Source organism: Accipiter gentilis, chromosome 26 (assembly GCF_929443795.1).
Source record: "Accipiter gentilis chromosome 26, bAccGen1.1, whole genome shotgun sequence".
In the NCBI taxonomy this organism is placed as follows: Eukaryota; Metazoa; Chordata; class Aves; order Accipitriformes; family Accipitridae; genus Astur; species Astur gentilis.
Window position 1 is genome coordinate 17598285 of NC_064905.1, and position 25037 is coordinate 17623321.

Below are 25037 nucleotides of genomic sequence, written 5' to 3' on the forward strand. Positions count from 1 at the left end.
TGCTTGTGCCTGAGCACCAGCAGGCTGAGGCGTAGCAGCAGGCAGGCAGTGTCAGCGTGTGGCCCTGTGCCTTCCTACGTGGGAGGTTGGTGCCGGCTCAGCAGGCTGCAGGGTGCAGGTCTTGCTCTTCCAGCAGACAGAAGCTATGCTCAGGAATGAGAGCTGGAGTCCTGGGAGAAGTTTTGTACCTGCTCAGAGGAGTAGAGGTTGGCTTTAGGACTCTTAGCTTCCATCATCTCTTTCCCATCCTCCATCACACCGAGTAAAATCCAATTTAGAAGCAAATATTTGGGTCACAGAGGGGTCTCTTGGTCTGGATGATGCCTTTGCTGACCTGGGAGTGAGCATGTGCTGTCCTTTTCCCAGTCCACATCCTATAATGCTGCTTCTAGTTGAGAGTGGAGCAGCTTCTAGGGGGATTTCGGAGCAGCTGGAGATGCTTTAAAGCTCTCAGGGCAAAATCTGTCATCCCCCTGCATCAAATCAGGAACAAAACAACTTTGCTCAGCAGAAGAAACATTTAAAGCTGACTGTAAGCCACAAAATTGAGACAGAGCCTAGAATGCAACCTGAAAAACCAAGAGAACTGAAATACAGGGAGCTTGAAACTGGACTATGCGCTCCGTGTTTGCCTGGCCTCCTTTTCAGAGGTGCGGAGGACTCTGCATTTCTAGTGAAGTCGATGAGTGCTCAGGATCTTTTTGAAACATTTATTTAGTACCTAAGTATAGATCCAGGACTGACTAACTTCAGGCTCCAAAAATAGCATAGGTATCTGCCTTCTCCCTCTTCCTCATTTCTCATTTCCTTGTCCTCTAATCTCTTCTTCAGCTCCCATCTTCTATGTTCCCTCCAACTCCCTTCATTTTTCCATCCTCCTCCAGTTGACTTCTGCTCCTGCTTCGACGCTCTCGCTCACTCTGACACCTCTCCTGTCCCACGGGAGCCACAGAGCATTTCTCCAAGTTCATCCTGAGCAAGCCTTAGGTGGCACCTCTCTTCTCTCCCTCTCTCACCCTAAATTCTCCCTGCCTCATTCTCAGGGGGGACAGAGGTTCAAACAGCTCTGTTCTGCTCAGGAACCTGCTGAATTCAAGTCCCAAGTATCTTGCCTCTCCTACGTGGGACTGACCAGGGATGGCAGCAAAAAGGGAATCGTCACAGACACTCTCAGTTGGGGTGGGAGCCCAAAGTAGCTGCCATTACTTTCTGGCCCAAAAGCATAAATCAAAATGTCCCATTTTCCTGTGTATTTCCTATCGCAGGCATGATCTGCCAATGACAACGATAAAAGAGGTTATAATGGAGGGATCATGTTAATTTTGTGAACAGGAGGCTCTCATTAGTGGCTTGTGTTTTTCAAATCAACCAGAAGACAGATGTGGCTGTGAATCTGATGGATCTTGTCCCTGATGTGAGTTTCTCTCTGTTGTAGGAAGGCATGCCCCAAACACTGAGTTCTACCAGTATGTTTACCCCATGTGGCTTCAGCCCTCATCTACATACTTCAAAAGAAGATGAACAAGGAGGACTGATCTTCCAGGATGGAAACCTTACCTCAGCATCTCTGGATGCTCTAATCCAGCATCTGATACCTACCACTGATTACTACCCTGAAGTAAGCAATTCACAGTATAATAAACAGTTTAATTTTGATGAATTGGGGCAGCACTTCATGCAAAAGTGCAAATGTGTTAAATTTTGAATTAAGAGGGCTAATTTAAAAGCTGCATACAATTAAAGCTTGGTAAATTGATGCATTGCTTTAAATGCTGTTTCACTGCTCTATAATTGTTCCTGTGAAAAAGCAGATCCCAAACTTGATACTGCTTTTAAATAAGAGAACGGGGTGGAGGGGGAAAGCTGTGGTGGTGATGAATTAGTGATCTAGCAGTCAGAGCACTTCAAAAATAGCAGTGCATCCCAGAGAGGTTTAGATGAAGACCGAAGCAAAAAAACTTCAAGTCTGAACTGGCATTAAATTAGCTGAACTTCAGTGGCTGCTGAAGTCATCCAGGTTTGTCTGCATGTACAAAGCATTCCCTCAGTGACAACAGAGATGCTGCTTCTGATGGGTTCATAATTTACCTGGGGTTATATTCACACTGACTTTGCTGACAGCACGGTCCAGATCCTAATCCTTGCTCCATCAGTGAATAGTCAGTGTTTCTTCACCAACAGTGTCAGGATCTAAACTGGAAGCAGGTTTATGGTCCTGCAAGCCATTGACTTCACTGGATTTTGCACATCCTCAGTGGAATTCAGGACAGAGTTTGATTGGAAGACTTTTAAGTGCTAATATATCTCTGTGGAAAGGCTTGTATTTCAAAGCACAGAGTAGCATTGACTTCTGGGCAGTTCAGAAGACTATGAAAGTTATCAATGCAGAGCAGACAGCATGTTTTAAATTACCCACAGCTCAGTTTCTGATCAGCTAAAAATAAGCAATAGAGAAGCATATCAATTAAAAAAAAAGAACAGAAAGGCAATAAAAATAGGTAATGGACAGATTAGGCTGTGAGATTTTCATTAAGCCACGTGTGATATGTAATATTATACCTGCTGCTCAGGAGCATGGCTAGGTCTGGGGGAAAGAAGATAATTCAGGTGCCAGGAGGGGTTGGGATGCAAACAACTGAGGATTCATGCATATATTTTAAATTCACTGCTGGAATACTTTAAATAATCCAAGGATTTATCCAACAGGCCTGCTTCCCACAGCTTCACAGATGTGGGACTACATATGATATGGCTTGGCTGATAGAAATGAAATTTGGGGAGTTAGTAAAATAAATGAAGTATTCTGTAAAACAGGCTGGGTGAGACCTGCAGGGAAATAGCAAGATGTGACTAATCTGGAGGCATCTGCAGCTCCCAACCCAGTACGACACAGAGATGCCTGAGTGTCTACACATTTAGCTTTCACGGGTCTCCGTGCATCCCTGGTTGTGCTGTCTCCTATACCTGGGCTTGCTCCTGTAGAGCGACCTACACGCTGTCGTTGCTGGATATTTGCGTAGGGTTTGGGCAACCGAAGGCTGGAAGTGGATGCTGTTGAGGAAGGAGATGCCACTACGTCCTGCACCCACTGTAACCAGTTCCATTTTCAGGGTCAGGAATCCTTACATCTTTGAGACATAAAGGTCTGTCCCAGTGGAAATGCAAAAACTGTGGAGTTTGGGTTTTTATGGCTAATGTTACCCACTGTGCAGATGCTTACAGCAGGTCTGCTTGTCTTTCTCCCACAGAAGGCCTATATCTTTACATTCCTGCTGAGTTCCAGACTCTTCATCGAACCCCATGAGCTTTTGTCCCGTGTTTGTCACAAGTGCATTGAGCAGCAGCGGCTGGACGACCCCGTGCTGGACAAGGTTAGTTTATCTTTACAGCAGAAATATGTGAGATATTTTCAACGGGCAGAGAATTCTGGGGCTCTGGTGTGTGTCCTTTGCCTCCCTTTGGATTGAATGAAACTTTCTCATAAAGGATGACAGCTGCTGCTGAGATCCTGACATTGAGGCATCCTAGTATCCATGTCCAAGAGCAGCGCTCCAGGCACTAGTCACTTCAAATCTTCTTCTAATTTTCCCTTTCCCCCGTCTCAGTCTTCCCAGGTGACTTCCCTTCTTAACTTCTTTAAGGCTCTGATGAAGCCTGCGGGATGCAAGGAGGTAGGACGTAAACCTCACACACTGTCAATTGCAGATGTTGACACACCACTCTTTTTTCCCATTTTTACTTAATGCGTCTGCTCTTTTGCTTTCTTGCTTCTGGTACAGTAATATTTCCTCTTGGCCTTACCTGTCACTTTGAACGCTACATAACAGCATGCAGCTACCCACTAACCTCCCGTTGCCGGCACTGACAGATCGTCCACACAGCCGTGCTGCAGAGCGGCGCTGTCTGGCACACCAGGAACAAGCTGAAGCAGTAGTGAGGCTGTAACAAGCTAACAGAATGAGAAAATCCAAGCTGTTACCGCGTCCGCACTCCTCCTGTTTTGCCCTAGGGACTGTGCAGACTGGTACAGTGTGTAACAACACATGTGCATCCTCTGGCAGTCCCACAGACAGTGCGGTGGAGATGGATCCCACTGGATCCTGTTCAGTGCTGGATGCCACCCAAGCTCTCCTCGGTGCATTGATGAAGACCTATCCAGTACATTACCTGGAGCAGGAGATGCACCTTCAGCGCAGTGGAGGGGAGAAGAATGTGCATTAGTTGCAACTTTCCAAAAACCCCCAAATTCTGAAATGATTCTCAAGATCAGCCTTCCCAGCTTTGAAACAGTGTTTTTGGCATCAAATGCTGAATCACCAACATCTGAACACATATGCCTGTTTTTGCCCAGGCAGCTGGTTGCATGAGTAACAGGAGCTCTGCCTTCACTATGGAAAGCAATCAGCCAGAGTACTTGGAAATCTGATACTTGGGTTGCCCATACAGTCAGTGTTAATAGAAATATCTGTATGAGGTGCACCATACAAAAGAGGGTTTTTAAGGTGTGATGGGTTCTGTTCTCTGATGCTATTGACAGATGCAAGTTTAGGAGGATTAAAATGTGACCATTGCGAAGTTTTGCTGCTCATTAAATTTTGCAAGAAATGAGAAACACTGTCTTATTACGAAGGTCTCTCTATTTGCCTGAAATGAATCTGCATTCCGGACTGGCCTGTAGTAACGCAGAGGTGGTGGGACACAGCTGATTTTGTATTCCTGAGAGTGGGGCTGACTTTAAAACTTTGCACACAAGCGACCTCCCATCCCCTGTGTCCTGTGACCTGCACAAAGTCCTCTCCTTCAATTCATAATAGCAGTTTACACATCTGGAGCAAATGTCTCCCCAGACCTTTGTAGTTTCCAATAAAGCTTTCCCTTTAGCAGCCACCTGCTGGTCTTTGAGCATGAGCTTAATGCTAGCTGACAGCAGTTATTTTTAGAGATGTGGTTCATTGAAACCTGTTGTTGGTGGAAAGCTGAAATATGCATTTTAACCACCTTGCTTGAAAAGCAGAGAGCTGTGGAGCTCAAGAGTGTAATTTTTCCTGATTACAGGGTACACTTTAGCTACAGTACATAGGATGCAGAAGAAGGCTGTTTGTTTTGGTCTGTGTTTTCTGTAAATAAAAATGCTGTTTGTTGTTTAATGCAATTTCGTTTTCACATGTTCTTGGACAATGGAGGATGAAAGTTTTGGATGCAGCCACACTGGCTGTCTTTTGAGATAACACTAATGCACCTATTGTGCCGTTTCCCCCATTTCCCTCCTTGCCCCATATCTTCCTGACTATTCCCACTACTGCATCCTCAGATAAATCTACACCAAAAGTAAAGTGGGCATCCTTGTCCTATCATGACCTTGAGCTCATGTGGGAAGAGAGCAACGTTATCAGTAGCCCAGGTAAAGTTACTAAAGTGCTGATGTTTTGTCCGTCTCTTCTTCCTCATATTACATCTGCCACTGGTCACTAAGCAGTTTTTTCATACAGCCAGAAAGCAAAGAAACCAAAAACTCCTCTTTGTTGGTCAAGGGCCACATTCCAATCAATCTTTCAGGGAAGGATGAAAATGTAGGAGGGTTTTAAGTACAGAAGGGAATAACATAAAGTTCAAATCAGCAAAAAGGCCAGATGTTTTTAAAAAAGGTATAGAGGTTGCACCAACAAAATGTCCATCCAACCATAAACCAGCCAATTGCATGTGCAGAGTACTTCAATCTGCATGTAAAACAGACAGTTGTGCATGCATCTAAGCTCTGGTATATTTTGCATGCCAAAATGTATGATTTGTGCACCACACTATTTGTTTGCATGTGTGCAGATTTTGCAGGTGCAACCGTAAGTGCCTTCTTTGAAAATCTGGCCCCACATTCAGTGACGTACATATATGCTGGGAGTCTTTAATAGTAAACACATTTCAATCCCTATCCATCGTTCTGATTTCCATTTCAGGCTCGGATCAGAAAATTTGGACCCAAAATCTTACAGTTGCTGACAGAGTGGACAGAGACATTCCCGTATGACTTTCAGGAAGAGCGGATGATTGGCCATCTGAAAGACATGATTCATAGGATAGCTCCGTGTGATGAGGTGAGGATGTCTGACCTGGGATGTTGTGTGGAGATGTTAAGTTCATTTTCCCACTTGATTCCTCCTTTTTCCTTCTTTTGCCACATACTGTTCCATGCCTCTTCCTGGGAACTCTCACAGCTTTGTTCTCCTCTGATGGTTAAAACCTGTTGCTTCCCTGAAAGCGACATCTCTCTGTTTAAGTACCCCTGTGGTAGTGACGTGCGGACACATTGGAGGGATCAGTGGAATTTATCTACTGCACATTGAATTGTAAGATAACAACATTCCCATTTTACAAACAGAAGATCTGAAGGCATACCATAGACTGAACGTGGTGGTCACAATTCAAATAGCAACAGACCTGTGATCTCCCGAGTTATAGTCTAGCAGAGGAGTGAGGTATTGTTGTGGTTTAACCCCAGCCAGCAACTAAGCACCACACAGCTGCTCACTCACTTCCCCCTGACCCAGTGGGATGGGGGAGAGAATTGGGAAAAAAAGTAAAACTCGTGGGTTGAGATAAGGATGGTTTAATAGAAGAGAAAGGAAGAAAATAATAATGATTATAATAATAACAATAATAAAATTCCAATAATAATAATAAGAGAATTAGAATATACAAAACAAGTGATGCACAATGCAATTGCTCACCACTCACCAACCAATGCCCAGTTAGTTCCCGAGGAGTGATCCCCTGCCCAGGGCCAACTCCCCCCAGTTTATATACTGGGCGTGATGTCCCATGGTATGGAATACCCCTTTGGCCAGTTTGGGTCAGCTGTCCTGGCTGTGTCCCCTCCCAACTTCTTGTGCGCCTCCAGCCTTCTTGCTGGGTGGGCATGAGAAGCTGAAAAATCCTTGACTTTAGACTAAACATTACTCAGCAACAAGTGAAAACATCAGTGTGTTATCAACATTCTTCTCATGCTGAATCCAAAACATAGCACTATACCAGCTACTTGAAAGAAGATTAACCCATCCAAAGCCAAGACAAGTATTGTGACCTGAGACCAATCGTCCTGGCCAAGCAGTGGCTCAAGGAGTGCTCCGGGATGTTTAGTTTAGTGAAAGAGGAGTGGAGCAAGCAGCCAGTCAAGTGATTGCATTGGGGAGCTAAGAAAGATCATCAGTTGCCTGAAGGTACCTGATAAAGGCTTCCTTTCTCTTAGGGCATTTATGGTCCTTTTATGTCTCACCCTATCCATTTGCTTATGTCCTTCATTACCTGTGCTGAAATCTAATTTTCCATTCCTTACTTTACATGTCTTCAGTCTAGTAGGTTTTTTTGAATCAATCTTTGCACTTTGTTATCTTTTTCATTAGTGACTCTAACAAGGGTTTGGCTTACTTCTTCCTGTCCTGTGTAAAAGAGATCACAGGCCCTATGCTTGAGGTGGTTGCTGTTGTAAAGCAGAGACCCAGACAGGAGGCAAGCAGGCACAGAGCAGCAGACCCTGATCACAGTTCGACTAATGCCACTGGAATCCCCATCAAAGTTCACTGGATCTATGGGCTGAGGTAGATCCTGTTTGGCTGCTATGGTGACATAGCAAGGGACAGTCCTTACATTTAAAGAAAATACAAATATTTATGGACGTGTAGCTTCTCTGGGAGTGTGGAAGTGGCAGAAGACAGCCGTGTGTGGCCTGCTGGGCAGAAACTCAGTCTAGATGGCTGTATGGTCTTGGTGTTCAAATGCATGAGCCATGTGTGTGGCAGAGTAGGACACAGTGAGTGGAGTCTCTGGGAGACCTGCTTGCAAGTTCAGGTGGGTGAACACCATCAAGTAATTCCAAAACATTAAAAATACCACAAAGTCCATTAAAATAATAAGGATAAGAGCGAATAGTACATAGAGAGTCTCTAATTATTTCTAGCTTAACCATGGGATGTGGAAGAATTCAGTTCCATTGGCTACATCAAGGCCTGGCTTCAGGCCACAGACGGGTGCAATTCAGTAGAACAAAAAGCACGTACCCGTAAGGCTGAGAAAGAGAGGGGTGGAGAGAAGAGAGAAGGAATTAGCAGGCTTGCAGCACAACGGAAATGAAATTGGACCCTCCTACCCACATGAAACACGAGAGAAATGGAAACAGCTGCTCTTGGGCTGGTCTGGCATCACAGCTGGCACTTTTGGATAGCTGTAGGCTGGCATGGATCGGCTGGCTGGGCTGGCCAGCACGTGGGAGAGAAGGGGTGGGAAGGGGAAGCTGCGAGACACTTTGATGGAGGTGGAAGGAACACAGAGGACTTTCAGAAAGAGCCAAGGTGGCCTCAATTCCATTGACCGGCGCAGTAAAACTTCTTCCTCAAGGGGAAGAGGCAATGAACTTGCTTCTGCCAACCACCAAAAAAAGGTGCCTTGCATCCCTTCAGCATCTGAAGTGAGAGAAACCCATACAGACCCACCAAAATCATGTCTGCTGGAAAGAAGGAACCAACCAAAAGGGCAGAGAACAGGGGCTTTGCGGGTGCTTTTTAAAAGCAGTAACTGTCCTGGCAAAGAGCCATAAATGCTAAAAATCAACTTTTTGCATACAAAGCAATAGTTTATTTGCCTAACCTGAGCAAGTGCTGCACACCTTTGCTCTGGAGCGTGCATAGCTGTGTACCAATGCTTATGGGTGCCCTGGGGGGCCTTAGACTAGATTAGGTTCAAATCATTGTTTTTCAAATATTACTAGGCACTGTAATTGCAAGTGATTATGCCTAAGCAAAATCAATAATTAATTTAAGAAACAGCTCGTATCCTACAAATGCAAATTTCCTTTTTTAAGGGACAGCGCAAAAGAGTGGTGGTGTCTGTTAGTCGTTTGGAAGAAAGTTGTTCCCATTGTAAATCACAGAAATTAAAGATTGAAAGATTTGTGAGGTCATCTAGTCCATGTAGGTCAATGCAGGATTTTCCCCTGCAGTGTATGCTCCCGTCCTTTGTAGAGTCCACTTTCTAAAGGCTCTGTGATGTGCTTATAAAGGTGTCCATGCTGAGAAGCATTTCTTAGTAAGTGCTGTGATTTGCATTTAGAGTTAGAAATTTTAATTAAAATTTGAGCTCCTAAGCCACCTGCTGAGGCCTGCTGTCTTCAGAGGAACTTTCCCAGTTAAGAACGAAACATTTTCTTTAAATATTAAACAGTAATATGCTTCTTTTGACTGTTAATGTGGCAATGAAGTGAAATCAGTTGATAGAGTCCAGCATGCAGCCCCTGTACAATGGGGGGTCACTTTGTGGCAAGATAATTACCAGCATGTTGAAGGTAATGAACAATGTTGTTTTCACTTAGTGAACATAGTTTAAGGAAGGCAGGAAATGCTTTTAAAAGGACAAAAGCAGTTGTGGTTTTTTTTTTTAATTTATCCCCCATCATGCACAGAAAAACTTTCTAGGCAAGGGTGCACCCAACCGATTTTCAGTGAGTCTCTTCAAGAGCTCTAATTTCTAAATAATTTTTTTGTGTTCATTAAGTGTGTCTCTCATTTAATTCTTTATTAGGCAATTGGCTTACCTAAGTCTTTGTTTACTGTTGTCTATATCTATATTTTTGTGCCATATTCCCTACAAAACTAGGTGAAACTAGATCTCTTGATAAGGATTTATTGAAAGACTGGCTAATAGGCATGTCTTTCAAGCAATTTTATGCTGCTTTTTGGCTTTTCATCCGAACAGTGAAGAATTTGATCCTGCACAGACATGGCTGGTCCAAGATTTCTCATCCAAACTCCTTTTTGAAAGAGAACTGGGTTTTCAGCTAAAAGTTTTTTAGCCAAACGTTTTATGTTCAGTAGAAAACTTGGATTTCAGTGGCATGCCCCCGCCTCACCCCTGAAATTAATTCTCCTGTTTACAAAACATGTTCACAAAATACCAAATATGTCGCTATTTGAGTTTCCACTAAAAAATAACATTTTACTCATAGAGCTTCATGGGCTCTGAGATTTGCAAACACACCTGGATGTAAACCAGAGAAATATTTAGATGGTGGTCAGTAGTTTGGGTCCAGGAGTCTTTGTAAATCAAAAGTGTGACCATCTGTTTGAGGATTTACGTGAAGAAGGCCAGTAGTCTCTCTTCCTTGCAGCTAGTATACATCAGGAACAGGTAAAAACTGAAAGAATGTGTTTTTTTTATTTTCTAAAAATTATTTCAATTATTTATTTTTACATCTTCCTCACTCAGTTTTCACTCCTCCTGTGTGACTTGCTTCTGAATAGAACATGTGTTGTCATTCTCCAAGACAAGTCCCTCCTGCCTTCTAGGTACTTGCTTCATTTCAGACTTACCAGGTCTATTTTGCAAAAAAAAAAGCCTGACTACATCCTGCTTATCTGGCCCGTGTTCCAGCCCAGCTCAAGAGAGCATCTTCCTGGAATGAAATGAGAGCTTCCTCAGCCACGTGAAACCTTCTGCTAGAAACGCTGTATGAAAGTTACAAAGTGTTGCAGCAAAAGTTGAAGCACGCGAGATGTTCTGAATGTTTCCAGCCTCAGACTGTAATGGAAACAGGGTAAATGTAAGCATGTTATTTTTCCCTGTGAAGTAGTAGGAGATGCTACTTCCAGTGTGCAGATGGGATCCTGTGTAGGTGAGAGGAGCACTGACTCTGGCTTCTGGTACCTTGAGCACCTGAAACATGAGTGCTGTCAATGCCTAACACTGAAGACTATCCACAGTCTACAAAAGTCTGAAGAAGACGAAGCCTGGATCTAAACCATGGGATTCAGGAGTACTTCCCAAGACTTCACTTGGGTTGTGTCCAGCTTGGGATGTGACACAGGTGTGTGTTGGTCTTCTTGGGAAGGCACAGTCTGGCCAAGTCCTGTTGCGATGATGAGGACTACGTGGAGGGTGCCGGGGTGTACATCTGCTGCACAGTACAGATGTAACAGAAGAGGGCTCCTTGCCAGCTCTGGTTTCATACTGACAGATTACAAACTGATGTTACTGGCAACTTGATATTACTAAATTCTGTTTGGATGGGGAGTAAGGAGTTATTCCACTTGTGGGGAGCCAGAGGATCTTTCCACTGTGTGTCTTTGTGCTGGAAGAGGAGCTGGCAGTAGGCCAGCCTGCAAACTGTTTTCCCAAGTGACCGTGCTCTTTGAAACTGAGCAAGCACCCATTGCACCCTTGCCTGATGCTCCTTTCTCTGGCTGGGAAAGCCCATGAGGCCGTGTTCCTCAGCAGGCTACACCTTGTGTTCCATGTGAGGCTTTTGCCCAAGGACATTTCCAATTAATCCTTGTCTTTAGAGCCCATCCACCAGTTCTCTCAGTTATCTCAGTTTTATGATGTCTGCATCTGTCAGTCGTGAAGAGTTGAAGTAATTTCTTTCTGCCCATCCTCCGTGGCCAGCGGCTCCACTCGTTGTCTGTTAAAGAGCTGCTCCAGCTCTGAAAACAACCTGAGCAACTTAGTAATGATCATCCTGCTGAGCACACAGCTGTGCTTGGAATACGATATGAGCTTCCTTCAGCAGTAATTAACATTCTGGATATTAAATACCCAAAGCTACACGAAGCTCAGACCACTCCAACTGGGTAGCAAGTAGCAGCATGCTTCTGCTGCTTTCACCTCAAAAGGATGGAGAGAATAGCATTAGAAACATTTCTTATTCCTAATAAATAGGAGTTGACTAGGCACCACTAACAGGTAGAGTTCTCAGCCAACACGTAGCTGACATAAAGGATAGGTATCGAATGCTGCTGTGCTCCAGAAAGCTGCAGTAACTCATGTTGTAGCATTACCTCTCCTCTGATCCTGATGTTGGCAGGAATATGTGAGTATCAGTGCCAGCCCAACCCACCAGTCCTGCCTGCCTCTTCTCTTGACTGCAGTCTGTTTCTGTGGTCCGGAGCACAGAACTGTAATTAAGCCGACTGGTTATTCTGAAATAGGCTTGTTGAAAATAAAATGGTAACCTGTTGCTGGCTTAGGAGTATTTAGCAGAAGGGAAAATTCAGCATAAAAACACTCCTTTGTCAAATTTTGTGGGTGGTTTATGTTTCTTTCTCTCCCTGTCTTTCCAGGCCTACTGGAAAAAGATGAATCAGCTTTTGCAAACCCTGAATCAAAAGCTTGCAACCCTCAGCCATGGGCAAGAAGGGATTGTCAAGATCAGTGCTGCTGTCTCTGATAAGCTGGTTGCCTTTAAAAGTAAACCTCCATCAATTCAGAGAGAAATCCTGAGTGTCTGCAGTGACCCTTACACTCTGGCTCAGCAGCTGACACATGTGGAGCTGGTAAGTGGGAATGGTTCCCAACTTCTGCAGTCAGAGGTATTATTTTAAGCCATCAGCTGCTAAGTATTCCAGACATAACCAAAAAATGTCTGCACTGCTGCAGCACATCCCATGCTGTATGAGCACTGCAGCAGGAGGCAAGGTTTGACAGGTTAAGAGGTGCTTGAGAAGCAAGCTATATATCAGAGTGTTCCTGTGCATCTCGGGGTGGGTCACTTTACTTTTTCAGCTTGTTTATTTGTGAAATGCAAGTCATAGTCCCAGCAAGGTCAGGGGGTTCTTACTTCTGTAAGGTGCTCTGAGCCCCACAACCTGAAGGTGCTATTGAAATGGCTGGTCATTAGCCCTTTTATTAATTTGGAAGGAAATGTTAACAGTTCAGATCTGTTCCTACAGATACACAAAGCATCTGAGTTGTCTGATGCATTTTTCATTCTTCCCTTTGGGACTTTGTGCATGGACACACAAGGGTGTGCAAATACCACCCACCCAAAGTCTTGCTGTTTCCCTCATTGGACTGCAGTTCACTCTCAAACAGGCTTTTGATGGTAATCGCTCCAATTGCAGTACCAGGATGTTGGACAGACTGTTGTGTTGCACAGCCTTCTCCCAGGTTCAGGTCCTCTGTGTAGACCTCCTGGATGTTCACAGAAGAACATAAAACATTGCTGCCATCTGCAGATCTCTTGATGCTGTAATGATTCCCTGCTGCCTGTCCTCCTGTAGACAGTGTTCATCCTTGAGAGGAAGGCTGGAAAAACAAACCATGAAATGGACTGTGGATTGGAGTGAATATCATGGAATTAGCCTTGGGAATTCTGAAGGTAGTTGATACTCTATTTGTCAAGAAGTGGAACAGCTCAGAAACCCCAAATTCAGGATCATCTTCTCACCTTGGTTAGTTTTCAGAACGTGCAACTTTGTCTCTTTTTGCTTTGTATAGCTTAAGCCCCAGAGTAGAAGACCTTTTGCCTGGAGTTTGTCTCTTGCTTTTCTTTTCCTCTGCAGTACAGCTGTCTTCCAAGGGGAGATTCCCTGTAACCAGGGCACCGCGGCACTTTTAAAACTAATGCAGCCAGAGGTTTTCATTCCACTTTACTGTAATCAGTGCTCTCTACCTTTTCTTTCACTTACTGTATCCGGTACACCAGCTACTCTGCACTAAAACTGTCTGATGCTTATTTGCTAGTAAGAATTATTTGCTACTTATTTAATAACAGTTATTTGTCGGTAAGAGTCCCGTTCAGTTATCAGTAGCAAGGTGAGAAGCCAAGGGAAATAGAATGTGAGTCGCTGTAAAATTTTCACTTACGCAAAACTACCACTGATTTTATTGTTGCTTGACTGTCCTAAGTTTGGGCCGTGGGAATTCCAAAATACCTCCTCTGAAATACCTTTGTGACCTACAACCTGCTGAAAATATTTTTTTCTAATAAACATGTTTAAGGGAATTAAAGAGCCTATTAAGGCGGCCAGTGGTGTGGCTGGAACTGCCGGGTTTGTTCAGAAGCTGGTGGAGATGGCCTGTCTTTTACTAAGAGAGATCTGGATGCTTCATTTAGTCTTGTTTTGGTTAATGCCTGGACCACTCTACAGTGTCAGCAATGCCTTTAATGTAAGCACATGTATCTTCAATGCCTTCCTTCCCCAGTGGCACAGAGCCACCACCCTGGGGTATCACCTGAGCTTCACTGAGTAGGGAGGTAGGGTCAGAGCACTGTGTGTGCAGATAAGCAAGGGATTGCTATGGTTACCGGATCACAGCATTACTGCCATTTTAACAGCTGGGAAACAAGGCTATTGAGTAATGCTGGACCACAGCAGGTCTGTGGCAGTGCCAAGCACAGAACTGAGGTCTGCTGGCTCCCAGATGGGGCCTTGTGCATCCAGTACCTTTCTCTCTGTGCAGTGGAGAGGGCTTTTATTCTGGTTTGTCAGTAATGAGACATATTTATTCTCATTTTCTTCTTTCTGATGAAATAACTAATTGTTCTTATGAATTTTAATGTCTGGTGCTAGTTGGCTGTCTACCAGTTCAGTAACACCATTCTAGCTGGCAGATAATGGGGATGCCTTACCAAGAGAAACACAAGAGATTCTGGGGTGCCTTCTTATTTCTTCCTCTCTCTCTTCCCCCCGGCAATAGGAAAGGCTAAGTCACATTGGACCTGAGGAGTTTGTGCAGGCATTTGTACATAAAGACCCTCTGGATGGCACCAAGGTATGATTTATCTGCATGCGAAGTGTCTCCTGTGATCACTGTTTGTTCTAGATGAACCGATGTGATGAGATCCATATAAGAGCAGGGCCTGGGGCACATGTTGATGATGGTCAGGCCAAGTGATGACCTGTATTTTTGTGGCAAGAATGGGACCTGTTGGTAGAGCTCGCACTGGCAGGTCCTTGCCATTCCTTCCTGGTGAGAGTATGTCCTAGCCTGGGACTGGCCAGCACCCTGATGTTCTGCTTTCTGGCTTGTTCCTCCTAACCTGCTTTGACCAGGGCAGATGGCTTGCGGCTGTACACGGCCAGGGAACGTCTGTTCCCAGTGTTGAAGGCGTAAAGACTCTGGATGTGATGTAATGCCCATAATCCATGCCCAGACACCACAGTAATGAGTCAGTGCGTCATGAATCAACATACTCTCCTCTCTCTACACAATAGCTTTTAACCCAAAGCACCATAGGGAATGGAGTGCCTGATCAGGGCTTCATCCAAAGTCTGTGGAAGCCAGTTGGAGTCTTTCCAGTGATTCCAGTGGGGGGGGGGTTGAAGCAGCATCTCAGGGAGTGCCTCAATAAGGAAGGAGACTTCCTGGCTGGAGAGGGAGAGTCAGAGATTTCACAGGCTGCCAGAAAAGAAAGAGGGTGGAAAATTCTTCCCCAGAACTGCATATGGGCTCCCACTAAGATCATACATCAATGGCAGAATTTCATCATTGGATGCTGAACATAACAGGAAGACCTCTCTTTATAGTGCTGCCCAAAGAGCACCAGAATAGCTTGTAATGGTGAAAAAATGGATGGATAGATGAATAAAAAGTGCAACATTGGGCTCTTTCCATCTCTTATTGGAGTTATGGAGATTCTGCAGTTTGTTTTGGGGAGAGGGGAGTGGGCAGAGCTGGTGTTTCAAATATTCTGAGCATTGATCACATCCTTTAGGGAGGAACCCCAAGGTAGCAAAGATGTGACAGAAACAGGAAATACCAAACCAGCCACAGTGAGATTTCAGCAACCTGCTGCAAACGTGAGGGACAAGACGGAAAATTAACAGTTGTCATTATCTGTATCAAAGTAAAATGAAAGACATTAAATGAGTGCACTAAATTTGAGTGAATTCTGGAAGAGTGTGAGGGAAGCAGCAGTGAGTGAAATCAAATTGCATAAAGCCATAGAGGGGAAGGGATGCTAAGAGGAAGAAGGAAATGTTCAGTAATAATGTTCAGCGTATGCACAATGGCTGTAGCTGTCTCCAGAATTTCAAATGCCGGGCCAGCACAGAATACCACAAAGCCATGAAGAGAAATTGAGGTTACCAAGTAAACATAAGGAAACGTCAGCTAAAGTGGACGGGAAGGATTAGAATGGGAGGCGGAGAGCCTGAAAATAATGGTGGGATGGGAAATCCGAGCAAATCATCTTGACAGACTATGACAAGCTATTTGACAGTTATGCATGTTCTTCAGATGCAAATCTGAACACTGAGGTGCTGTCAGTAACAGTTCTGTGACTTCAAGGAGGTGCACGGTAACAGAGAAAATAATAGGCGCAAAGCAGGAATGCACCACTGCATTGCCTTTTAAGTTCAAGGCAATGTCTTCCCCCAGGAGGACCTACTTAGTTAAAGCAAAACTGCTGTAACATTTTCACACGAGACAAGGTACTAACAAATAATTGGGCTTCAAGTCAGCAAGGCTGATAAAAGCAGAGGTAGTCTGGAACTTTTCTGCAGCCTTTGCCTGGGCTGACCAGAGGTCCCAGCGATGGTTTAGAAGAGCCTTTGCACCAGGGTAAGGTATAGGTTGAGGGATCGTGTGGGACCTGGGAGAACATTGTACGTAGTAGTCCAAACCTTACGTGGAGTGACATATCATTCCCTGACCCGTGGAGAGCACCCCTGTTAACCACAGGGAATTGGCTCTGGTCTGAATCCTCTCCAGCTGGAGATCATATTAAACATCTTTCATGTATGAGGGCTTCAAAAGGCTTCACTTATGAATGTTTATCAAGCACTTTGAGTTGCAGATGGAAGATGCTAGGGAGGTGCTAAATATTGTTGCCATTTATAAAGCTTAACCTTTAAAAAGCAGTCTGTTGCAACTTCAGCTGTTGCACATTTTTCACAAGTTTTGTGGTATTAGCTGTGGTTCTTATGCCCTGGCACAGGACAACAGTGTTGAGATGGATATACCATATTCAGAACAAAACCTAGGTTTTGTGTACTTTTTGCTATAACAGGGAATGAGAAGTAACAGAGAGTGCATGAAAGGCAACTGCTATGGGTAGACTGGGGCTGCTTTGGGTTTCCTTTGTGGTGTTTGATATTTACAGGCTGCTTGCTGACGTTTACTTCTGAGATGCTTTTAAAAGATATTTTTTATTGTATATGAGGGCTATTCATAATGTGACTAGGAATTTCGGGATTGTTAAGATGTGCTCCGTAGCATGGTACTGTGATTTCTGTTTCTAAACGTGCCTGTGTACAGAATCACAGGTGAATATTTTCTTACTTTGAATTACCTTGGGAATCATGTTAAGCCCCATTTCTTAAGGGGTTTTAGTCACTTGTTTAACTTACATAATATGGGTAGTACCATTGACTTTAACGGATCTGTGTTTGTGCATTGTGATTTTCTTCTTAGTGGCACGTATTTATGGTAGGTCTGGGAAATGATCTTCTTAATAAAACAAAAAATCAGTATTCTCTGATACCCTCTAGTGGATGTTAATGAATGTTCAAATAAATCACGTGAACTCTAGAGAGCAGTGTGTCCTAGATGGACAGCCTAAGAATTTAGGGCTGGGAAAAGGACTTGAATTCTTATAATCCCAAGCAACATCTTCAGGCTGTGTGAACTGCCCTATCACTCTGCTGCAGTCGAACTATCTGTTGATGTCAAAGGAACTGGAAGAGTTCAGCCAAGTATCTGCTCCCACAGCCTGTATCGGTTATGGGAATTTGTGTTAAGTTTCATTAAAAAAAGTGAAAAATGTGCTTCTTGCAATGGCTTTTATCAATGAAGTATCTCTGGCATGTAAGTGACCTGTTCAAGAGCAGCCATCAAGATAGAGCTGGTCACTAGAGAGCCTATTATCCCGAAACCTCAATACGGGAAATATTTTTTTTTCCAGAAAGAAGCAACTAGAACTGTGTTTTCTCTTGCGTATCTCTTGTTCACTAAATTATGGTCTCTGCCCTCCAGAAAAGGGCTGTGGGTGATTGCATTTACTGAAGTGAAGGAAGTCTTGGAATCAAAGCCACAAACCAAGCGTGCTATGGAAGACTGTGCTTGTCTTACTGTTTCTGCATATTCTTATTGCTGTCTGAATCCTGCAGTGCCCTGGCTGTTAATATCCCAGTGAACAAGGGTCAGCGCAGACTGTGTTGGCAAACACTTGCTGGAGGCAAAATGAGGCTGTTTTGTATACACTAGTGTGAATTGTGCAGTGTGACACACTCAGCTAGACCCTGTGCATCTGCTAACCACCCACCTACCTAGTGACTTTTTGAAAGGGGCCCTCAATGCACAGTCTTTCATGTGCATGAGAGATGTGGCCAATAATTAACTTTGTGTAGTATTTATCTTAGCGATCAGGCAGCTAACTGAAACACAGTTATATGTCTTTCTGTGCTTCTTTCTCCCAGACTTGTTTCAGTGAACAGAAGAAGACAAGTAACCTTGAGGCCTATGTGAAATGGTTCAATAGACTCTGCTATCTTGTAGCAACAGAAATTTGCATGGTAAGTGAAAAGTACGTGGCATGTTTTATCACATGCCTGAAGTACCAGTTTGAGATTTTACATTAATAAGCAAACCTAGGGATTTATTTCTTATGACCTAGCTAAGCATCTGGTGGTTAGTTTTAGTAATACTGCACTCACAGAAGTGACCTGATAAATCACAGACGTCTTGCAAAACAGAGCTGGTGACACACAGGGGATACACTGTTCTCTTGATGTATCAGGAGCACAGTGTGGAATAATGAACCCTGCAGGGAAAAAGAGAGGGAAAAATGCCTTGAATTATCCTGTGAGATTTTTGCTGAAAAAGATTCAAGTGGAGCAGTATTTGTTATCTGTCACCCTAAAACTCTGTTGTGCATGTGAATTCCCATTGCATGGCTTTTTGTCCTGCTGCCCATTAACTGTAGCTGTGACTAGTTGTTTTTTAATTTGGTAGTGGTTTTAGTTTGTTTAACTTGGCCCCATCAGAATGAAATTCATGTTTTCGCCTTTGAAAAGGGTGTGGAAGGGAGAAATAGTAATAGTATAAATAGCCTAGATAGCCTGTGACTCAAAAGCATTACCATTTGAAGATCATCTTTGGAAAAGGTGGGGTGGTTCCAGTCCAATTAAAATGTGTATTTAAAATGCAAGCTACCATTTGGCCTGGCCATATTGCTGAAAGGGCTAGAAGAGGGAAAAGGGGTTAAGGCAGTGAAACAAAGTCTTTCTGGGACAAAGATGCTGCTGTTACATTGGTGTGAAATCCTGCCCTTAGGAAAGACTGTGCTGATGTGCCCACTGGCTTGAGGGAGGCCAGCAGGGAGCTGAGGCACTGCTTCGGGGCTGTTGGGGCTGCCTGTTCCAGCGCTAAGACATTAACTGAGGCGAGCCTGGGAATTGCCTTGAATTTCTTCTGTGTCACTGCAATGAAAGCTTTGATTTTAGAGACTGCCAGTCACCAGCATCCACTGGATTGCTGGAACAGAATTAGGGCCAGTGACTGATAGCAGATGGTCCAAGCTGTGCCTGGACCCATGCTATGTACGGAACAAATGCCTAAGATGCCCTCCAATTCTGCATGTGCTTATTACAGATATTTGTTTATTTTAATTTGCAGCCTGCAAAAAAGAAACAGCGAGCACAAGTCATTGAATTCTTCATTGACGTTGCCCGAGAGTGCTTTAACATAGGGAATTTTAATTCGCTGATGGCAATCATTTGTAAGTACAGCTTCTAACCAGGTCTCTCCATCAGCTGTCACAGATGAACCAGGAAACCCAACTCTTATCCATGGTGCTCTTTTCTTCTTTCTCACTCGTAGCTGGAATGAACATGAGTCCAGTTTCCAGGCTAAAGAAGACTTGGTCAAAAGTGAAAACAGCCAAATTTTTCATTCTTGAGGTAAAAAAAAAAAAAAAAAAAAAACCTACCACAAGGTGCTGATACACTGCTTGAATTATATTCTGGATCTTTTTGTTTGTGAATTTTCACACTGTTATCCAGGTATGAAATGTTTGCAGGCATGTTTCATAGGCAGAGGGCCAGATTCTGGCTGAAGTTTCCCAGGTATAGTGAGGAAGGTGTGAAGCTGCTGATATGTAGAGGGGAATCAGAGCACTCAAATAAATAGGAGGAGGAAAAAAAACCCAAAAATATGAGCCCATATGCAAGTTATAGTGCTTGCACTGATGCCAGTTTTGTCTGGCCACAGACACAACGCTGAGTGTAAAGCTCCCAAGCTATACCTTGGACATCGAGTGAACAAGGCCCAAGGCTGTATTTTTGTATTGAGGATTCCAGGATTTGGCATATGTAAAATGTGCAGTCCTTATTCTTCACATAAAAGCTCAGTAAGCTGTTACTAGAACAGTCAGAGGTACAAACAGCCATGATCTGTAGATCTCTCTTTGTATCTTTGGTTCATGGGGTTTTTGTGTATGTGGATTTTTTAAGGTGTAGGCTAGGCTCTGTTCGGGGTTTACTACAGCTGTGGGTGAGGTTATCTTCAGAGGACCCAGGTTGCTTTCTAACCAATGTGTCTTCTTTTGTGTATCTAGCACCAGATGGACCCTACTGGTAACTTCTATAACTACAGAACAGCATTGCGGGGGGCTGCTCACAGATCGCTCACCGCACACAGCAACAGGGAGAAGGTAAGTGTGACCACATCCCTTTTATCTCTAAAGGGGTGGTGTGTATTGCTGCTGAGAGTCAGCAGCTCAAAGACTTGATGCAAATGCTCTCCTCCCTTCCCTGGGTCACCAATGCAAGGCTCGTGCACTGCTAAATGCAATTAGAAATGTAAATCGGTGGCTGAAAGGAGTCTGAAATGGATCACGGGGCTTTTGTGGACTTGCTCTCGGACATTGGGGAGCTAGAGAGGGCAGGACGCACAGCATGGAGGACTTTGTTGCAAGCATCTCTATATCCCTGGAAAATTCACATTGTTTAAATTGATAAACCTGATGGAACAGGTATTCCAGACTAAAATGACTTTTATTTTGGTATGGAGCATCAGGCTGGCAGGCCCAGGTGGAACTGTGCTTTTGTTAGAACTGTGCCAGCCAAGCCTCTGTGCAGACAAGCCCCTATTGTGTAGTGTGTGATTTGAGATAGAGAGCAAAGGGCACAGCACTCGGAGATGAGGTGGTTCTCCACTTACATGAGGGAAAGATGACTTACCACAAGTCCTGCAAAGAAGTCTGTTCTGAATCCACTGCAGCAAATTTGGGGTGAAATTCTGTCCTTGTGAATTTTCATCTCATTTGGTTGTTGCTGCCATCTCAGTGAGCAAGAATTGAAGTATTTTATCAGTGCTCGTGGCAGATACGTAGCTTTCTGAGATGTCACTGATGCTGCAAAAATCAGATTGACAAGATGTTAGTGCAGGATTCTCCTGTTTTGTGCCCCAGTGTGTTTCTTGTTAATTTTCTTATTTCTCCATTCAATTCTCTTTTTTTTTGTTGTTTTATGAAAGAGAGTTTATTTTTAACATTGCAATTGCACATAGTCATAAATAGGTAATCTCTGCACGGAGCGTAGCTAAGGTAAAGTAGATGCTGCATGAACAAGCATAATATGGAATTTAGTATTCATTCACTAGAGGAGCCAGGCCAGATGCTAATCTCACATCCATGTAAATTTGATGTAAATCTGCTGAAGCTAATGGAATCTCACAGCATTTACAGTGAAATGAGATCAGCATCTGGTCGCAGGCTGACTCAGCTGCAATGGGAGTACGCAGAGTTGTTCTGAAAAGCACTTCTGTGTGCGAGGAAGAGACGATGGCTTTGGATGTTTGTGACCGGCAGAGAAATTCTTTTAACTCTCACACACGGCAGCAAGGACTTGTCAGTCTGAGATGCTTCTGCAGTTTAGTTCTTCTGCGACCATCATATATATTCAAACCAGTTGTTTTATCGTTTGACTTAATTTCCTGTGGAAGTTAGCAATCTCTGTTATATCTCTACCCCTAGCTGGTTAAGACTGAGGGCAGAGAGGTTATTAGATTGAAAGGAATCTATTTTACATAAGAAAAGGTCCATATTCTGTTTCCCTTGTGTAGATAACATTAGTTCAAGAAAATGCTCAAGCATATGATTTGGTAGCTACTCATACTGGGTATTTTACGGTGTCAGATACAGCAGATCGTGTAATTCTTGCTGTAGGAATTAAGGAATTTTGTTTCTTTTTATAAGCAGGATTATCAGTTATTTGTTTTAATGAGTTTGAATAAAATTGAAAGAACATGATCACTTTTTTGATAGAATATTATGTTGTTTCTTGGCAAACTTGCAGCAAAGCTCACTCTGAAGAAAATTTTATCTTCAAACTGAATTGTGCTTACAAAAGTTTGAGATCCCAATCCCTTCCACCCCTCTTCTCGACAAGTGGACACCCCAGAAGCACAGATAGAGGCTTCAGGCCTCAGTCCATCTGCTTGAGAAGGAAGGTGCTCTGGAGGGAGCACTCTTGTCGCAGACCAACAGACTAAGCAGTGGGTTATGTCTCGCAGGAAGAAAAATTGCTCATGGGCTCGAAAGAGCTAATACGTAATTGGCAGCCTTACTAGAAGTGTTACTTTCTTCTCTCCTCAGGCCTGGTGTCTTGGCTGCTGAGTTTTGTGCAGCACTTGAACAGAAGCACAGCTCAGGGGCTAAATTATATCCTGAGAGGGAGACAGGGTGAGCCAGTGACCTGGGACACCCTCCCTCCTCCTACTCTGTGCACATATCTCACCCAAATTCCCCATGTGACACCGGCCTTCTGGCACAAAGAACACTGCCTGATTTCATCACCGGCTCCATCCTCATCCTCAGGGTGCTTGTGCGAGACTGCAGCACAGGTTGTGGGAGAAGGATCTCAATATACCCATGGAGGATCCCCTGACTTCAGTCCGCACTGTTCTGATCCAGCCCTTCTCTCAGTGTGTAAACGGCATAGTCATAACTACTTGTTACTTGCTCACAAGCAGGCTTGTAAAAAGGCACGGCAAGGCAGCTCTCAAAGCTGAGAGGGGCAATTCAGCAGCAGAAATAAACCTGCCGAAGTGCAGGGTGAGAAAACTGGTAATGAAGAAGGGCTGATGTTTCATGCAGAATTCAGAGGGCTGTACTTGTTAGGAACTAAGTCTGGTTTTATCTATGCAGTCAGCTGACCTATACCACCTCCAAAATTAAGTCATTCCACTGGGAGACCCTGCATTGTGCTAATGACATGTCTCTGGCTTTGAAATGTTGGGAGTATGTACAGTGCAGTACTGTGTGTTGTTGCCATCTGATACTATGGAGGAAGAACATGTCCGATCTCATTAGCTTGCTTCTTTCTGCAGGAGGCAATTGTCCTCCAGCATGTGGGTGGGTTGGATGGCACAGGGGGGGTGATTCAAAAGGGAGTGAAATACGAGTTTCTGGCACTAACCCAGATTTTATGCTAGCAAAGTGCCTGGACTGAAGCCAACATTAGAATGTAACTATATCCACTTTTGTTGCTTTTCCTACAGAAATTTGGAAAACAAAACATACAGAGTAACATATTTTTATTGGGGAAATAAATGGTGACCCAAAGACAGAAATCCCCTGGAAATGTGTAGAGAATTGGTATCCTAGGGTATGTCTTTGACGCCTTTTGGATGCAGATGAGAACAAGCTGTGCCCGTGCTCCGAGCTGACTGGTGGCTTTGTAGCTGTATTAGCATGGCATTGAGCCCACATTCTTATACCTTCCCTCTCAGCAAGGCTTTTCGTTTATGTTTAGTACCACTAATGATGGTGACCTAACTCCCAGGCAGTGTGGTGCAGGGCAGAAGCAGCTCACATGTGCCTGCAAAAAATATGTAGACAGAACCTGGCAGTAATTTCTAGCTGGGGATCAGTATTTGGCTCCAGCTCTCTGTGCCTCGCCACCTTATAAGACCACAGTGGTTACAGAGTTATCATTTTTGGTAGAAAACAGACTACATCAACTGAACTGTATTCTTTACCTCCGGTTGATTGATCTGGTTTGGATGATATAAACATGAATCCTGAAACACACTTAGCTCAGTTTGACTAAAAATTGTTCCACCTTACCCTGATAGGAGGGCTCAGGATTTTGGGCGGTTTAGGCTGTGCTTTGTTTCCATTCCTATATTGTCTCAGTGGGATGTATCAGGATAATGCCAGTGGCTCTTGGAGCATCAGTCCAGGCTTTTTCATGGCTATCGCACTGACATTACAGAGTTTATCTATGGCTGTCCCATAAAAAAGCCAGCAGAGATGCAGATCTTTAGCAGTTTACTGCATGTGGTATTTTAGCTGAAACAGAAATTGGCTTCCATTTTCACAGCAAGAGTTGGTAGTCGCTTGTAGACTCCTTTCCTCAGTAAGCGTTTTCGCGTCTATGACTTGCTTGCACTCACTCTTGCTTTGTGAAGGCTGTAGACTGGAAAATAACAGCTGCCAATACTGTTCTAGGTCCATTTCATATCCCACTACAGCTGAGGTACAGCATGAGATGGACTAACAGTACGACATTAAGTACTTAACTAAAGAATTGTTCCCTTGGCTGGTCTTGCACGCCATGAAGGCACTTTAACTTCGGTGCACACTTAACAAGCTACAGTTCAGTTAATTTACAAATAGGCCAGTGGAAACATTTGGACACTCTACCATGCAATGTGCTTTCCTTTAAGTTCATGGTCATTAAGTTTATACTTAGTGGCTTAAAAGACAGGTGTTGCTGCCACAGGAAAATGCTCACAGAGGTGGCTGCTGACCTTATAGCTCAAACGTTCCAAGTGGCCTTTTTCTGTCACAGTGCCACTGCTGGAGAGCTGGGTAGACTCAGATTTTAATATCGAATCCCAGAGCCCTGGGGGTCAGCTTTGTCATGGACTGGTCCTTTGTGTTATCTTTCTTTTCCCTTAGAGCTGTGACACAAGAGGACCTGGAGGGAGTCTGATCCACTCTGGGTCTCAGCTGATGTGCTGGGGATGCACCTCAGAAGCACTGTTACTGCTTTCTGCTGTAGAACATCTGGCATCAAATTTATCCCTCCTGTAATTCCATTAATTTCAGGAGTCTTACCTAGAAGTAGACTTTTCCTATAGCAAATTATGACCTGGCTCTGCTGGTTTAGAGAGAAAGCTTGGATCACTGCTATATGCCACTTTGCCCTGGATGATGCCCAGGGCTTATTTTGAGTGCTACAATGATCTCTTTGGCTACTGTTGGCAGTTTCCTACCAACTAAATTAATATTTTCAATCCCACTGTCTGCAGGTTAATTTGGAGAAGCA

The 25037-nt window shown here is 43.9% G+C and overlaps 1 protein-coding gene across 4 annotated transcripts in view; it reads left to right on the forward strand.

The window, feature by feature from the left end:
* Positions 1 to 25037, forward strand: part of RASGEF1C (RasGEF domain family member 1C) — a 135329-nt gene that overhangs the window by 97737 nt on the left and 12555 nt on the right. For 2 of the 4 annotated variants that reach the window (XM_049829636.1, XM_049829640.1), the window contains 9 exons: positions 1436 to 1618; positions 3249 to 3371; positions 5952 to 6089; positions 12099 to 12311; positions 14458 to 14532; positions 18180 to 18275; positions 19378 to 19480; positions 19582 to 19661; positions 20318 to 20413. In XM_049829636.1, coding sequence (XP_049685593.1) covers positions 1436 to 1618; positions 3249 to 3371; positions 5952 to 6089; positions 12099 to 12311; positions 14458 to 14532; positions 18180 to 18275; positions 19378 to 19480; positions 19582 to 19661; positions 20318 to 20413 — 1107 coding nt within the window. The remainder of the gene's footprint in view (positions 1 to 1435; positions 1619 to 3248; positions 3372 to 5951; positions 6090 to 12098; positions 12312 to 14457; positions 14533 to 18179; positions 18276 to 19377; positions 19481 to 19581; positions 19662 to 20317; positions 20414 to 25037) is intronic. The other 2 variants (XM_049829637.1, XM_049829639.1) reach the window with 2 other exon arrangements.